A 15,442-nucleotide genomic window follows, 5' to 3' on the forward strand; every position below is an offset into this window, starting at 1 on the left:
AAAAGAAAGTACTGGAAATTAAGAGTGTCTAATTATAATTATCTTATTATGGTTAATATAACCATAACACATTTTACTAAACATCAGCCGCAACATCATCAATATCATCATCGGCGATTTTTTTAAGTTAAATACAATTTTTAAAGCGTTTCAAACGTTTAAGACATTAATTTGCTTTGATTGTCCTGTCTCAAGCGAACAAAAATGTAGTTTAAATAGCTAGTGTAAATAATTAGAGCAATATAGTGTAAATAGAGTTAGTGTTGTAAGTAAGCATTTTCCCTTGTGTTATTAAAAAATAATAATAATAATAATAATAATAATAATAATAATAATAATAATAATAATAATAATAATAAAAAGCCTATTCAACACGACATTAGTTTCTGGTTGTGAGGAAAAGCTATTTAGACTGTATTTTAACTGAACCAAAGGAAGGCTGTCAGGGACGCTAAGAGCGCCGCTGCAAAGATTTTGCCATTGAAAACATACCAAAAGTGGTTTTTATGCTACCTTATACCAAGTAGTTTTACCATCTTCATAAATGTGTTTGCTTTTCTGTATGTAAAAGCGAATTTTAAGGAAATTTGTGAAGAAATATCTTTTCCTTCTTTTTCCAGAAAAGTGCTGATTTCGACATTTTGCCGAGATTCAAGGCTTATTATCTCGAAAAAATGCGTGGCTACCCCATTTTTCTTTGTGGATTCCAATAACCCTTGCAAAGATCTACGTTTTCTGCATGGTCCTAATCTGGCGCAAAAACCTTTGTATTTAGTAGGCACCGTCCTTAAAGATGTACAGAAAGTTTTCTTTCGCTATATATTCAATAATAAATGTCCAAATGCTAGTCGAAATAATCATTTAACGCAGTCTTGAAGAGAGCTTGAAAGGTCGGAAAACTTGTCACACGAAGCAAAAGTCTCTCGAGATGAGGTTGTAGTGTCGCGATTTCTGGGTCAAACTGGTAGTTACAAATCAAGTTTGTTACACCTCTTACTCGAAGGATCTCTAAGACCCGTGTATCTGTTGGCCAAGAGTAACTTCGTAAAAAGACGCTTCAGACGGCCCAGGAAGGCGAAAAAACACCACACGGGTCGATGAACGTTTCATTTAACTTTATTGGGATATTCAGACCGAGATGTAATTTAGCGCGATGCAATTTTCAGAGCTTTATTCATAACCCTCATAGATTCTGTTCGTTTCATATTTAAACCACGAACACATAGAGTGGTCTGCCTGTGGTCGAGGTACTGGACGATATGGTTTAACTGACAAGAGTGGGTAAAGAGCTGAATGCAAAATGACTCTGTGAACGGGCGTTGAGTTCCTTGATTAACCACCAAAAAGTTTCACAGGCTATAAACAGATAAACTCCCTCGTGTGACCCCAACGAGAGGAGTGGCTCCGGGAAGGAGGAACAAACCCAACCTCAACCCAGGCCATGGGAGGCAAAGGAGAGAGAGCCTGGGGACGAGAATAGAATAAACCATTAGCTTTGGACACGGCCCACGTGACAGTATTCGACCAATCATATGTCGCCTTTGCTGGAACATAGTTGGAGTTTAGTTGAATCTAATGCACCCTCCTATTGGTTGATTTTTGTCACATGGCAATTGGTATTTCTAAAATGGTAACAACAGTCCAAAAGCCCTTTTTACAGTATAATTTTTCTCATTAATGCATCACATCCATTGGATTATACTGTCAGAGCTGAAATGGGAAAAAGTGAAAAAGTGACTCTAAAAAGGGCTACCCCCACTAACAAGGGGTTACTTTGACTTCTTTTTGCCTTATTACTTAACACTAAACTTCAGCTATCAAGGCTATGTAACAAAACACTTAATTACTGGTCCCATTGGCCTGTGAACGCAGACGTTTGGGAAACAGTCTGTTTTGTTTCCTGGTAGCTCCAGATTCACAGGAAAAGAAAACCAACTGTTTCCTTTGGGACCAGTAAAGAGCTCATTTTAACCCATGGCTAGCAGCTTGGGCTAACAATGAGTCTGAGTCGATCAGTCCCAAAACATATTTATGCCCAGGAACATAATATTATTATTATATTTTGTATTGCATAGGGAAAATAAAAACTGAAAAAAAAAATGACAACAAAACAGTCTGAACAATCATGTGAGCTGTTTATAAGTTGAATAGCTTTCATCTTCTCTCAATAAAAATTCACAATAAGTCAAGCGAAGCTGGCTAGAAATTACAAAATCTTGCCATTTGTGCGATATTCATATAGAGACAATTATCCGGTGCTGAATTAATTTTAAATACTGCTCACTGAAATGGCGCCATAACTATTTTGTTTCACTGTACATATCCCATTTATTCCCAAAATAATTACATCAAGTAAAAGTGAGTTAACATTGAAATGAGATCTATGTGTTGTCAACCTTTGTTTCTTTTCCCAATTTCTTAATGTCAATGCCTTCCTTGCCATTGATCTGGAGCTTGAGTGATACAAGTTATCAGTCTAAATGCTGCACTGCTTGTTTCTTATCCATTCCAAGGACAGGTGTAACTTCATGGGGAATGAGAAAATATGAGAGAGGTAGAGGAATTTGATTGGGGTGGTGAAAGAAAAATAATGATTTTTTTTTTTTTGAGAAGTACTATTGATTCAAATCTTTAAGGTTGGGGGGGGGGGGGGGCAGATAAATCAGGGGACAACTATTATTTGAGGGAACATCATGGTAAGTGACAAATATTTATCACTATGTAATTACTGTGTGTTACTCCTCGGGCTTTTATGGGCCACATTTAAATTAACCAGTACATATTTTCTATTTTAACACTCATTTCTATTGACGAGGTTGATATTAAGCAATGTCAGAATTCACAAATCAATCAGAAGGCGATTTCTTGTTTTCAACCGCACAGAGTTGACCACCTCTTGCGTGATTCCCTGGCAACCTTTCAACACAAGTTTTCTCAACTGTGGCCACTCACTTTTATCGTGTTTGATATACCACTCAACAAGTATGGCATCAGTTATACACGTGCATTGACTGAGATCAAGAGTTCTCAAAACAGGAAACATACCTGCCAAGTCTCTCAAATGATAGTCTCTAATCAGACGCTGCCTTGGCAAGCCCAAGTAACACAGAGTCTTACCCACCCTTTCAGAAAAAAACAATAATCCATTTCCCCTTATGGTGGTATGCTTTATTTCAAGCCATTCCAAGTTTTGAAAACTTGGGAAGCTTTGCAGAGAGTAGCCCTGTAGTAGTATGGAGTCGGTCAAAATCAGTTTCTTCAAAGCAGGGAATTTCTTATGCAGTGGAAAGATCGCAGATTCACAGGAGACAAGGTACATGTAGGTGCTCAGCTCCAAACTTGTAACATTTTCATTCGGTTTGTTACCAGGAAAAGCCCATGATAGTAATTTGTTGGCTGCTTCACTGTACCAAGAAAACTTGGCAAGGATAGGCATGGTCAACTGAAATGTTCTTAAGCTAGAACACACTGTAGGATCAGCTGCATCATCAGATCCTTAAATGAAATAAAAAGAAGAAATTTTTTTGAAAAAAAAGAAAAACAAAAAAAACAGTTCATGTTTTAAGTAATATATCAAACATGACAGACTGCGTTTGACCACATTTCCAAACACCAAGAAGCTAGAGAGTGTTGAAAATATGACGTGCAGCGGAGTATCTTTGACAAACTTCAAGGTGTTTGGAAAAGTGATCTTTAACTCTGTCTTGAGTGTTTGATATACATATCCTCTCAATCGAAACTAGAACTAACGAGAAAACAGAGAACTAAACTCATACAAATGTCGCACTAAATAATTGAGATCAGATATCCAAACACCGTTGTGATTAAACTTGATGAATTATTATTACATGTAAATTGAGTTTGCGAAGCATGCATCATCAATTAAGTTAAAGAACTGCATGAGTTAAACGAGGCACACCCAAGAGCGACTCTGGCTTTTCAGTGCTTTCCCCGCTTCTCAACTGCATCAAACTCAAAATAGAAGATGGTGTTCCCATTTTTTTCCAAAAAATATATAGCATGCTTGAGGTCTAGAAAAACTGTTGAACACATGCACCCATGTTTTGCTTGTGCATCCAATCCACTAGCAGTTTTTTTAGATCTCGAGTATGCATTGATTTCTTAGAGAACATGGAACACCACCTATGTGCTACAGGTATAATTTCTGATAAATTATGGGTGAGGACTTGTTGACGTGGCCTTGCTAGCTATGTTGTATTAAATATTATTCTTTACACCAAACAATGGTAGTAGGTATTAGTCTGCATCTGAGCCAAGTGGCCCAATGATCAGACTGGCACTTATCTCCACTTATCTCTGGTTTCTGTAACTCTCTCATCGATGGGATACTAGCTACTGGTAGTCCATTGTAGGGTTACCCCCAGCATTAATTTTACTGGTACCCATTTATACACCTGCATGTGGTGAGGTACTGTGAGAGTAAAGTGTCTTGTCCAATATCCCAGGCCAGACTCAAACCCAGACCCCTCAATCCAGAGGTGGGAGTAGTAAACAATAAGGCCTACTGCACCTCCACACATCAAACAATGGGACCGGTATGATTTAGTTTTTGTCACAAATCTTTCAATATTTAAGTTGAAAATCATCCCTAAAAATATTTCTATGACTAACTGATGCCCATTACTACAGGTAATTTTTTAAAAATGTTTGTTGAGGACAGCAGTGAAGCTTAATTTTTTACATGCCATGTAGCTAATTTGAAAGTTTGTCTTGGGACACACAAACTAACATCACGTGGGAGAATGTTTTAATCCTACATGTATTTTATACAAAATTTTGTTTCTATTTGACTTTAGGTGGCCAAGGTCAAGAAAAACTATTACCTTCCTCAGCAAAATGTTTAATGCGACGAAGGGATAAAGACTGCATATGAGGATTATTAATCATCACTGTGTTGAGCCAAGACTTCCCCACTTTCTCAAAACACAATAGTGAGATGCTTGTCAATTTTCCAGAGTAACATAACGCCTCCTTGAGGTCAACTGCCAGTATAGTCTAGTGAAAAGTAGCAAAAAAGAAAAGGCTATTAAAGCTTATAATCCATCAAATATTTTCGCTTGCACGCAATTGGTCTAAATGCGTCACATGACTGAATATTGCCCAGCTAAAACTGGGGAAGATCCGAGCAATATTCCCCAATTTTCAAAACCGCTTGTGTTGCGAAAAATATTTGAAGGATAATAAACACAATAGCCTCCATTTGGCGTGAAAATATGCTCGAATATTTGTCCTTGGAATTAAAACTCATAGCTCATTTCTCAGAACAGATAATATTGCGAACATTAATATACGAGCATATTTCCATGCCAAATGGAGGTTACTGTTTATATATCACATTTGAATGTTTTGTTTTTCAATTTATGATTTGTTTGGCAAACTGTGTGAAATGTTTGTTAGGTATAGAGTCAGTTCCTGTCTACATATAAGGAACTATTAAAAATGCTCCTGACCATGCCGGAATAAAACACCTGAGGAGACAAACTACCGTAACCACATCCTCGGAGACCCAGGGGCAGTTGGCTATAGTGGGGGCAGGGAAAAGTGTAAACAGGAGAGAGAAAAATTCTTGACTTTTCTTTGCCTGAATATTTTTCTTGCCCGTTTAGACTTTTCCTTGCCCCCACTAACTGCCCCTGGGTCTCCAAGGACGCTGTAACCAAAGCCAAACAATAAGATTAGTTTTATATTGCTAGTCCTATATTTTCTACTTATTGAGGTGCAGGGTAGTGAGGGAGTAGTGATGGCAATTTCATCAACTTTAAACAATAGTGAAATTTATTGTTTCTCAAGTTACAATGTTTCCTCTATGAAAAAAACACTGGAAGAGAGCTGAATGATTTCAGATGGCCTGTGTATCAGGTGTTCATTTCCAAAAGCATGCGAAGGGAATGAAACTGTGAGTGAGTGCAAAAAAGTTAAGGAGCCATGGGGTATGGTCCCCTCCCCAATTCTTCCCAGATTTTGCTCACTCCAGGCTCACTCGTTTGCTCACTCACTTGCTTGATCTCCCTGCCCAGAAAATGGCAAGGAAACAAGCTAGATTTCAGACGACTTTCCCCATTTATATTGGAAAATAATGATATTGCTGCTTGACGGCCCAAAGGATCAAAACTAGTCCATCTATCTTGCCTTAACAGAGGGCAGTTTCAAAGGGCTCAATCTACTCCAAGCCCCCCTCTCTTATTGGGCACTTCTGTTTTATTGATCCTCAATCAACACTTGATCAACAGTTGGTTGATACATACTCTACTAACTATGGCTGATAGTTGGCTGAGTGTCGACCCACTCATATACATCATTTGAAAATTAGTTGACTCTCAACTGACTGCTGACCAAGATGTCAATCAAGTGTTGATTGAGTGTCAAGTGAGTGTCAACCGAGGTGTCGATGGATTTTCGATTGAGTATCAATTGACTGTCAATTAAGGGTCAATTGTGGGTGTTGATCGAGGTATCAATCAACACTGAGACAACCGCGGATGCCTTTATAGTACACATCATCCTAATTTTTCACCTAGGAAGAAAACAAATCAATTTAAAGTACCGACAGAGTAGCCCCGTCAGAAATAACAAGATTTTTTATCACTATTCACAAATCGATACCTCGTCTGTTAAAGGCACACAGATTTCCTGACGCGCAGTAAAACTTGACTCGTGCCCAAAGCTCACTTCTTCCATCATCGGCAAGCTTTTAAACAGGCTCAGAAAAGTTACCCTCGACTTACGGCCTATGATGACGTCTAAATCTCCAAATGCCAGGCTCTTCAGATTACAAAGATGACCACTTGACGCAGCCTTGGAAAGAACTTCGAGGGTGGCTGACCTTGTTACGGAAAGGGAAAGTCTCTTGAGACGATGTTGCAGTGTCGTGCTTTGAAGTTCAAAATTAATGTTACACACATCTAAGTCTGTTACACCTCTTACTCTAAGGCTCTCCAAAGCCTGTGGATCGATTCTCTTATCAGGTATACGTATTTTGACGTCTTTCCATAGCCGAGGAGAGTTGAACACTTTCCGTAAATATCTGTCCACTTGCGCCGTGTTTTGACGATCACGTCGGTTGAGATACTGAGCAATGTGGTGAACCACAAGGGTGGGTAAAGATGTAATTGGAAAATTACAATTCTGCGAACGAACGTTGAGATTCATGATTAACCGCCAAAATTTATCAAAATTAACGCTCGCAATTTAGTAGCACATGGCTCAAAAAGTTCCGTTGGCGCAGTAATCTAGAGGCGTTCCATGCATGCTGGTTGGAGCTGGAACTGAGCTACTCGAGGACACTCTGTGACGTGTTACTTGGATATTTGTTTACGTTTGCCGTAAACAAATATGGCAGCCAGGGCCCTGTGTTCTGTGGACTTCGAGGTTTTTGGAAAAGTCCAAGGTACCGCTTAAATCAATCCTCTCATTTATAGGCCCATCACTTAGTATAAAGGCCAAACAGCTTGTGATTGCAAACCTACCTCTTGGATTTTTAGAACTTATTTTACCTTACGGCTAGTTTCAAAACAGTTCAAGGCTAGTTCTTACATAGGCCTGCACTGTCTGTATGATGCATTTTGTTTATTGGTTATTGTTTGTTTATTGTTTATTTTTTGCCAGTTAAAAGGGACATAAGGGCTCGTAGTTATGAGAAAGACAGCATTAATTGTCAAAAAGCAGCACATTTATTCATATGTAGCTGCAGAGGAAACTAGTTTAACCACTTTTAATTGCCTACTGGAAACTGCTTTGAAACTTTCGTCAGGTTGCACTGGGCATTCCGTTTTGTCCGCACCCCCCCCTCCCCCCCACCCCCTGTAGGGGGTAGATTCCGTCAGCCTTGTTTGTTGGAGAGCCTTTGAAGTTTGCATCTGGGGGACTCAGAATTTGTCGGTTCCTTTTAAAAAGGTTTTCTGGCAGACTCTGTTCCTGGGGTTGCCCTAGGGGTGGTGTGGATAAAAATCGGATTGTCCCTTTATATGGCCAGGTACAGCGCACCGGAGTTGAAACCATTTTACATCCAGTGCAGTTACTGCCATCTTGGTATTTATTATTCCACCCTTGGTCATTATGAATGGTTCATATTTCTTTTATACATCAGCAAAATCTTTCTTCTTTCTTGGCATGTGCAATGAAGATGGGAAAGAATGTTTTTGGCCATCTGCCTCCCAGGAGATGGTAATAGTGAGATGGCACCACTGGACATTATGGATGCATTAAGCTATACACCTGTAGAACTGTCTAGATTTGGGAGGCCGCTTTTCCTCAAGAAATTGTCCATCTGGTTTAATATTAGCCCAGCATGTACAGGATAATAAAAGCTCCTCTTTCCACCTTCCCTCCTAACCCTGTGGGTATTAAGCCCCGTCCTTGAGCTTGAATATTACCCCAGATACTGAAAGTAATATAATTTGTTATATTTCAGTGTACGTGTGATTTATACTTTTATTTTGTTCTTTTTGTAATTTCAGGTGTATATTTTCGAAAGGTAATGTTTTTTATGAGTGCCAAGTGGCAGATGTTTATCTGCAATTGGTAGCTGTTGTAAGCGTTATTATGTCCAAGGTCTTTGTGGCTGTCCAAGCAGTTTCTCCTGATCTTCCATCTATGTACCAGCTCACCAAAATTTTTGAAAAGGAATAGTGAGAGAGCTTTCATTTAATAACTTTGCTGACTTAGAGAGAATTTGTGAATAGAGGATTCCAAGATGGGAGCAACCACAGAGTGGAGAGTGACAACCATTGAAGCACATTCTACTGCAAAAAGTAGAGGGACTGTTTGCAGCCTTAAACAAATTGATTTTACATCAAAAAAAAAAAAAAAAAATGCCCCCTGTAGCAATCTAGAAAGATTAACATTTTCCTATTATCATCTCTTGTTTGTCATTAACTGTGAAAAGGAGTGAGAAGTTTAATGCCCTCCCCCCCCCCCCCCTAATTTTGTTAACTTTAATGTTTAGCACACCGGGATCAATGCTGAGAAGCATCGTTTGGTTGGCTGGGTAATGAACACACAGCACAACACTGTGGTTGGACAATTACAAGGAGAAGTTGGAAGTGTCAGTCGAATGTAAGAATATAATTATAGTTATGTAGTTAGAGCAGGTTTTAATTGAGTGTCATTAAAAAAAAACAAAAGAAAAAAAAAAAAGGCAATCACTTTGGCCAAGATATCACAAAGGGCTCAGACAATCCAGTGAACCAATCAAAACATGAGGCAAATTGCAGGAAAACATGTGTGAGTCAGTCAAGATTGGTTTTGTAATTGTTTTGTTTTAATCAGTTGCTATGTACACTGAACATGACCCCACAAACTGAAAGCTTTGACATGTTTACAATAATTTAAATAAAGGTTGTGTGTATACATGTACATGTATGTATTTATGTTTTGCTTTTACTTCTAACTGGGTGAGATTGTGGTGCAAGTTTTCTAGTGAAACATGCCACATGGTAATGTGAAACCAACTACCTTTCGACACAAGCGAATCACTGGACATCATAACTTTTTCATCCATGTTTAAAGATAAATGTCCTTTATTGTTTTAAAATAATTTTGTAATAATTTGTTGTGTACTTCTGCCAATCTTTTGTTCTTGATGTTCACAATTTATATTAATTTTGTTGATTTGTTTTGAGTTAAGTATTTTGTTGCTTTTGAAGGAAGAAATGGCTGAAACACACTGGAAGTCCCAAATCCAGAATTGACAGATGTGAATTTAAGAATGAAAAGACAATCAGCAAAGTGGAATTTAGAAATTTCTCAATCAGGAAATGACACTGAACATGCCGGCTACAAATGGAAGTTGTAATGTTTCCTATTTCTCAGAGGTTGTTTTTTTACGAGACATTTTGACTCAATGTACAAGTCATTTGATAGCAAAGAAAAAGGTTTTACATGTAAAACTAACAGTATGGTATTGTTGACATAACATTGTACTTTTTCTTTGATATCTTAAAAAAAAAAACCTACAACAACCACATGTATTGTAAGTTAACTGTTTTCAAGGAAAGTTTTGCCAGATGTGATAACATTGAGAAAATCCCACAGCAGGCATGTTTGTATACATGTATATAAATAGAAAACACCCTGGAGGAAAGGGTGGGCTACTTTAAACTATAACTTGACAAAAAAGTGTTTTACTAGCGTAGTTTGATTTTCCTTACTTTTTCTCACGTGACAGGGTCTTTTTAAAAGAAAAAGGAAATAATGAGAAGATGATTTTTCTGTCAGTGACAAAGACACAGTCCTTTGTTGGGTACATTAATTGCTAATAATTCATAGTGCAAGAAAACACTGACAAGGTACAAAAATACCGGTACGTGTAGGAAACCTCTTTTGAGTGGTATATGCTGATGTTTAAACAGCACATGTACAGTTTTGGAAATAAAAAAGTTTAGTTTATTTATCATTCACAACATCTTTTTACAAAAAATTATGTTAAGTTTGGTCATGCATTTAAGCTTATTGATCTGAAATATTGTGTGATTGGCTAAAAGATTTTCTTTCCAAGAGGATTAAAAATAATATTGCCAACAAATACACTGACAAAATTTCAAACATTGTAAGTTATAATGTTACATGATTGTTGATACAAAAAGTCATGTTTTTTAATCATCAAAGGTATTCTTTGATCCACTTTCGTGCCGATTCAATGTCCTTGTCAACACTTTCCTTTGTTTCTTTATCAAACGATGGAAGAGAGCTGGAAAAAAATTCAAGAATTTTATTAAACATTACAGGTAATATTAAAATTATTCAAATTATTATGGGAAGGTAAATCTAAGAGTTCTGATTGGTTCTTTCTTGGTCAGGATTTTGCCATACAGACTGTTTCAAATCCATAAACACAGCCTTAATCTGACTGCCTTTATTTTGTTGTTGTTGTTGTTTTTGAGTGTCGTACAATAAACTACTTACCTAACCTAGCTTGCTCGGGTTGTACTAGGGAATATTGGTCCTCTGTCACTTTTTACAGATCTTAATGTGTGTGGTCTGTACTTCTATGACCATAAACCAATATTCTGCAGTACGACCCTCACAATTGGCTAGCACATGTCAGAAGTTTTATTATTTAATATGGCTTGTGTTTGTAGCCTAAGTTCTGATTGGTTAATTTTAGGGCATTATTCTTTTGAAATGCCCAATGGAACAAAGGCCAACACTCGTCACAGGTGATAACCAACAGCATTTTAGAAACTGACATCAGAGACCCAGTATTGACCATAGTGTTCTGCGCACTGTTATTGTTTTGGTTTACATGATACATGTTTCTACTGTTTTCCAACACTGCACAGAGTGCAGTGCACCCTGGCCAAAACTGGGTATTTAAAAGAAGCAATAACAGTAAGGGTAATTGACAGTTTGAACATGGGACAGAGAGCATTGGAATATATACATGACTTGTATGACTGTAATGATGCTTCTTCCTCTCACCTCCTTGAGTTCAGCAACTAGTGCTAATATCTCCATCATAAAATTATAATAAAACTTACTTGTAAATAGCTGAACTCACTACATCCACAATTCCTCCTGCGATCAGGACAAAGAAAAGTTAAAGTTGAAATACCGCAAACCTATTCACGCTGAATGTATTTCAACATCCAATACAAGCAGTTGCTCAATCCGAAAACAAAAAGAAAAGGAAAGGGTATTTTTTTAACAAACAATAATAACATGATTGTTTCATCAGAAGCATAACTCTGGTTTCATTTAATACATATTTAATATTAAATACCATTTAGTACTTTGAGCACTTCAACAGGCTGGCCATGATGGTGAATCCAAAAATTATGATTTGATCTCCTTTGGAAAGTATGTTCAATTATCATGGAAAATGTTTCTCATGTTCGGAAGCGCCAGTATAGTGTCATGGAAATATCCAGCAAGTCAATTTTGTTTTACATGAGATTGAATTTGGGAGAAATTTAAAATGTGTTAACCTTCAGAGTAACTGACAAAAATAACCCCATATACACTGGACATACACACATGTACGGTATTATAACAACTTTTTGTAGTTCAACTTCCTATTTTTGTCAGTCCAAGTTTTTTCTAAATAAAATAATGGTTCAATTTTAAGTAAAACTAACCTGGGGTACAAACTGTGTCACACAAGTTGCAAAGGCTGCAATATTTGCAATACTGAAAAATATAAAAAAGGGAAAAATTACAGTCATGTCACATTCATCATGCATGAGTGGGAAATTGTTCCTTTATTGAATGCGACCATAAAAAAAGACCAATGGATGTTTGCTAGGCATGTTATAAATAATGATATATTATGATTAATATCATCATGGCTGCTAAGTCAGGAAATTACAGTTATTTGGAATATCACATACACGTACATGTAACTGAGTGTACACTGTACCTTGCACAAATGACAATTTGGTTTCTTCTTAGATTTTGTGCATGGACAATCCTTGTCGCACAGCTGACAGAACTGTAAGAAACAGGATGTGTCAGTGATGAGGTCTTCTTGCTAACAACAATAACCAATTTGAATCCATGGAGACTTTGTTTGACTACAACTACCAGAATCCTTCACTTTAATTTTCTTCTCATGCTAAGGGTAATATTATTATTATTGTTATTAGGACCCCACTGCAGCTTCAAAATTTAAATAACAAAGAAAAAATGACTTAAATTCTGTTAGTTATAGTCATTAATGATGTCCTCATTCAAATATGCTAAATTGTAAATTACTTGATGTCTAATAGACGTTTCAAGATATGTTCAGCTCTTTACTTTCAAGGCTAGTAAACATTGGAAATAAATGTATGTCTTGATTTACTCCAAGTGAAGCCTGTCCACCCACTTTCCAACTCCTCCCATATATTCTGAGCTTTGGTAGATATATATTTACAGTAGGTGGCATTAAAAAAAACCTATTCAGCTTGATCTTGCACTGCTTATCAAATATAACATCAGAATCATTCAGGCCTGTCACAGAAAATCTCAAGTCCTTTCATGCAGATCTCTATTTCTTTAGTTCCAGAAAATATCCATACCTCCTGCAAGGACGGGATTTTTTCAAAGATCCCCTCCCCACCCCTATGGAAATTCCAATTAAGCTTTATACATTTCTTTAAGTTTTTTGGTCTTCCAGAGCCTCCTCTCCCCAGGAAATTCCAATCCCTTCTGTGGGGGTTTCTGGAAATGCACATTGTACAGCTAAATCATAACAGAAGTAAGGACATCTACATGTATATGTAGACTAGCCCGAAAGTACTTGTATTACATCACTATATAGAGAAATGCTCTGACGGTCTATTTAATTAAACATAGCTTTCTAATATCTTCCCTTCCAGTCCCCACCCCACTTCTTGTGTCAATAACGAAATGTCCTGTTTTGTTTACTGTTGTGTGAAACGTAGCCTTCATGCCATTTAGAACATGTGTGGTAGAGCTACAAATAATATATGGAAGACACTGCTAAACTCTATTCACCATTTTTAAGCATAATTTCACTATAATATTACAGACCTGGTGATAAGGTTACCACCATTTCATCCCAGTCAGTATAGAACTACTGCAAGGAGAGTTTGTATATAGCTGTCACCATGATACTCTGATGTAGAAATGTCTATGTTTTGATCCAACAAATAGACCAATTTCGATATATTAATATTCAGCCTAAAACAATAGACCTCAGCACAAGGCTCTGGGGAATCACTACAGAGTTTGTGGGGTTTATTCCCCAGAGCCTCGTGTTGAGGTCTATTGTTTAAGGCTGAATTTTAATATATTGAAACTGGTCTAATGTCTGGCAGGTGAGGAGGATGGGCGGCGGATGTGGGGACGTGGATGGGTAAGGTCTTAAGTGAAATATTTTGTCAAGCATAGCAATGACAGCTATTCCTAGAAGACTTTCTTACAGCCCCGTCCTAAATTAACTTAACATACATGTAAACCTATCAAAAATTTTCAGTTCACCGGAGGTCCAATGAAAAGAGAGTTAAAAAATTTCCTGTTTGATAAATGAGTCAGGAGGATCTATTGACTGCTGAAGTTTTAAAAAGTCTCCGAAATAATTCTACTGCCAAACCGTGGGGTAATAACAATATGTAGACATAAAGAGGCTTCAAACTGGAGTTTGACCCCCACAAGTCGCGTGTTCAGTTGATCTGGGTCGGATTGACGGTTAAAACTTCCGGTTTGTTACATGCCTTTGTAAAACCTCGCATTTACCGAAGCTATGCATAAAATACATGTAAAGATGCCTACCTTGCAGTACGAGCAATAATTACACAACGATCCCAATGCATAGTTTTCGTCGTCCTCCGATGTGTTTTCATCGGTTGAAGCGGTTGGCATCTCTGACTTGGCCTCGTTGGTCGCAGAAGCCTCCGACTCTCTTGACAGATTTGGCTCTTCCAGTGGTTTTTCTTCGACCTTCTCGGCACCATAAGCGATATTTACAATTATAAGAAGGCCAAGGAAACTTAAAGAACAAAACGACTTCATTTTTTAGCAAATTTCAGTAACGCCTTCTGGCCGTGAAAAGACGTGTGCAGCTTACGAGGTGAAAACTGTCAGGAAGCTTGACATGAGGTATATACCTACCTGCCAATAATAACCGCAGCTTTGCATGAACGACGGCTCATCAAAGTAGATTGTCTGTAACCTCTGTAACCTTTCTCCGTTTTTTTTAGAGACAATTTTAAACATCAACCCAATTTTCTTGTCCATGCAGTTTTCATCTTAAAAACAAGATATGGCCTAGTATGGTACTCAGTGATTTGGTTTTGGGAGAGATTTCCCATGATTTATTAGCAGGTCATCATCGACAGTTAACATCAGAAAATTTTCAGTACGAGTAACTGATTCCATCCAATTATTTGTCCTATTATATGACAAGATCAAAGGTATAGAGAAACAACAAGTCCCTCCGGCCATATCCCGGGCATTTGACTAGTTGATGTGCCTCCCGATGGGGGTCAAGGGGGGGGGGGGGGTAGGGAAGTGTAGGAATTTGATAACTGTGTTTAATATCCGGGTGGGAAATTTGACTCCATAAGGGAGGTGCAGGGGGATTTAAAAAAGAAAAAAAGCATGCGAAATCACGATGAAGCAAGAAGGCAGCAAGAGATAATACCGTTCTTTGCAACATTTGCAGCTCAGAATGAAGGCCTCGCGCTTGAAAATCACTCTGAAGATAATACACAAGTTATGCTGCAAAGTGATCTGAGTCGGCATCAACCGAAACTATTGTCGAGAAGCTAAATTTGTGAATAGTTGGTAACTATGATTTGTGTGGCACTTAATTTTTAGTATGGGTTCGTCTAGTGTCAATCTTATGATCATTCGCGGTTCAAGGTTTGCCCACACATCTTGTCAAGGTTCTTAGTTTCCTTATTCGGTTTGCCTAGGAAGTGACAACACTGGCTTCCACCGCTGGTCATGTTTGGGTGTGTCTACCGACCTTGTTTAGGTT

The 15,442-nt window shown here is 37.8% G+C and overlaps 3 protein-coding genes and 1 long non-coding RNA gene across 4 annotated transcripts in view; 2 read left to right on the forward strand and 2 right to left on the reverse strand.

Annotated features, from left to right (window-relative positions):
• LOC149113262 (uncharacterized) overlaps positions 1-15,442 on the forward strand; it is a 216,184-nt gene that overhangs the window by 175,508 nt on the left and 25,234 nt on the right. The window lies entirely within an intron of this gene.
• LOC110055527 (uncharacterized) lies at positions 2,117-7,295 on the reverse strand. Its single transcript, XM_020761919.2, has 3 exons — positions 6,625-7,295; positions 4,845-5,016; positions 2,117-3,495 (listed from the first exon to the last, which is right to left on the reverse strand). The coding sequence occupies exons 1-3, from the start codon at positions 7,168-7,170 to the stop codon at positions 2,840-2,842; spliced, it is 1,374 nt and encodes a 457-aa protein (XP_020617578.2). The 5' UTR covers positions 7,171-7,295; the 3' UTR covers positions 2,117-2,839.
• LOC110055522 (acylphosphatase-2-like) lies at positions 7,302-10,414 on the forward strand. Its single transcript, XM_089288156.1, has 4 exons — positions 7,302-7,408; positions 8,478-8,494; positions 8,966-9,075; positions 9,666-10,414. The coding sequence occupies exons 1-4, from the start codon at positions 7,354-7,356 to the stop codon at positions 9,778-9,780; spliced, it is 297 nt and encodes a 98-aa protein (XP_089144282.1). The 5' UTR covers positions 7,302-7,353; the 3' UTR covers positions 9,781-10,414.
• LOC110055528 (uncharacterized) lies at positions 10,382-14,549 on the reverse strand. Its single transcript, XM_020761920.2, has 5 exons — positions 14,233-14,549; positions 12,377-12,448; positions 12,096-12,147; positions 11,499-11,535; positions 10,382-10,708 (listed from the first exon to the last, which is right to left on the reverse strand). The coding sequence occupies exons 1-5, from the start codon at positions 14,470-14,472 to the stop codon at positions 10,621-10,623; spliced, it is 489 nt and encodes a 162-aa protein (XP_020617579.2). The 5' UTR covers positions 14,473-14,549; the 3' UTR covers positions 10,382-10,620.

The sequence above is a fragment of the Orbicella faveolata genome, unplaced genomic scaffold, assembly GCF_042242905.1.
Source record: "Orbicella faveolata isolate gen_17 unplaced genomic scaffold, um_ofav_v1 contig_15, whole genome shotgun sequence".
In the NCBI taxonomy this organism is placed as follows: Eukaryota; Metazoa; Cnidaria; class Anthozoa; order Scleractinia; family Merulinidae; genus Orbicella; species Orbicella faveolata.

What these genes read in the sequence shown, in the direction of transcription:
- LOC110055527 (XM_020761919.2), bottom strand. Translation starts at nt 7,170, where the DNA reads ATGAATCTCAACGTTCGTTCGCAGAATTGTAATTTTCCAATTACATCT. An exon ending in GTGTGCCTTTAACAGACGAG is followed by an intron (nt 5,017 to 6,624) that starts GTATCGATTTGT and finishes ACTTTTCACTAG; the next exon opens with ACTATACTGGCAGTTGACCT. An exon ending in TAAACATTTTGCTGAGGAAG is followed by an intron (nt 3,496 to 4,844) that starts GTAATAGTTTTT and finishes ATTTCATTTAAG; the next exon opens with GATCTGATGATGCAGCTGAT.
- LOC110055522 (XM_089288156.1), top strand. Translation starts at nt 7,354, where the DNA reads ATGGCAGCCAGGGCCCTGTGTTCTGTGGACTTCGAGGTTTTTGGAAAA. An exon ending in GTTGGAAGTGTCAGTCGAAT is followed by an intron (nt 9,076 to 9,665) that starts GTAAGAATATAA and finishes TTGCTTTTGAAG; the next exon opens with GAAGAAATGGCTGAAACACA.
- LOC110055528 (XM_020761920.2), bottom strand. Translation starts at nt 14,472, where the DNA reads ATGAAGTCGTTTTGTTCTTTAAGTTTCCTTGGCCTTCTTATAATTGTA. An exon ending in ATTATTGCTCGTACTGCAAG is followed by an intron (nt 12,449 to 14,232) that starts GTAGGCATCTTT and finishes TGTTTCTTACAG; the next exon opens with TTCTGTCAGCTGTGCGACAA. An exon ending in CAAATTGTCATTTGTGCAAG is followed by an intron (nt 12,148 to 12,376) that starts GTACAGTGTACA and finishes TATATTTTTCAG; the next exon opens with TATTGCAAATATTGCAGCCT.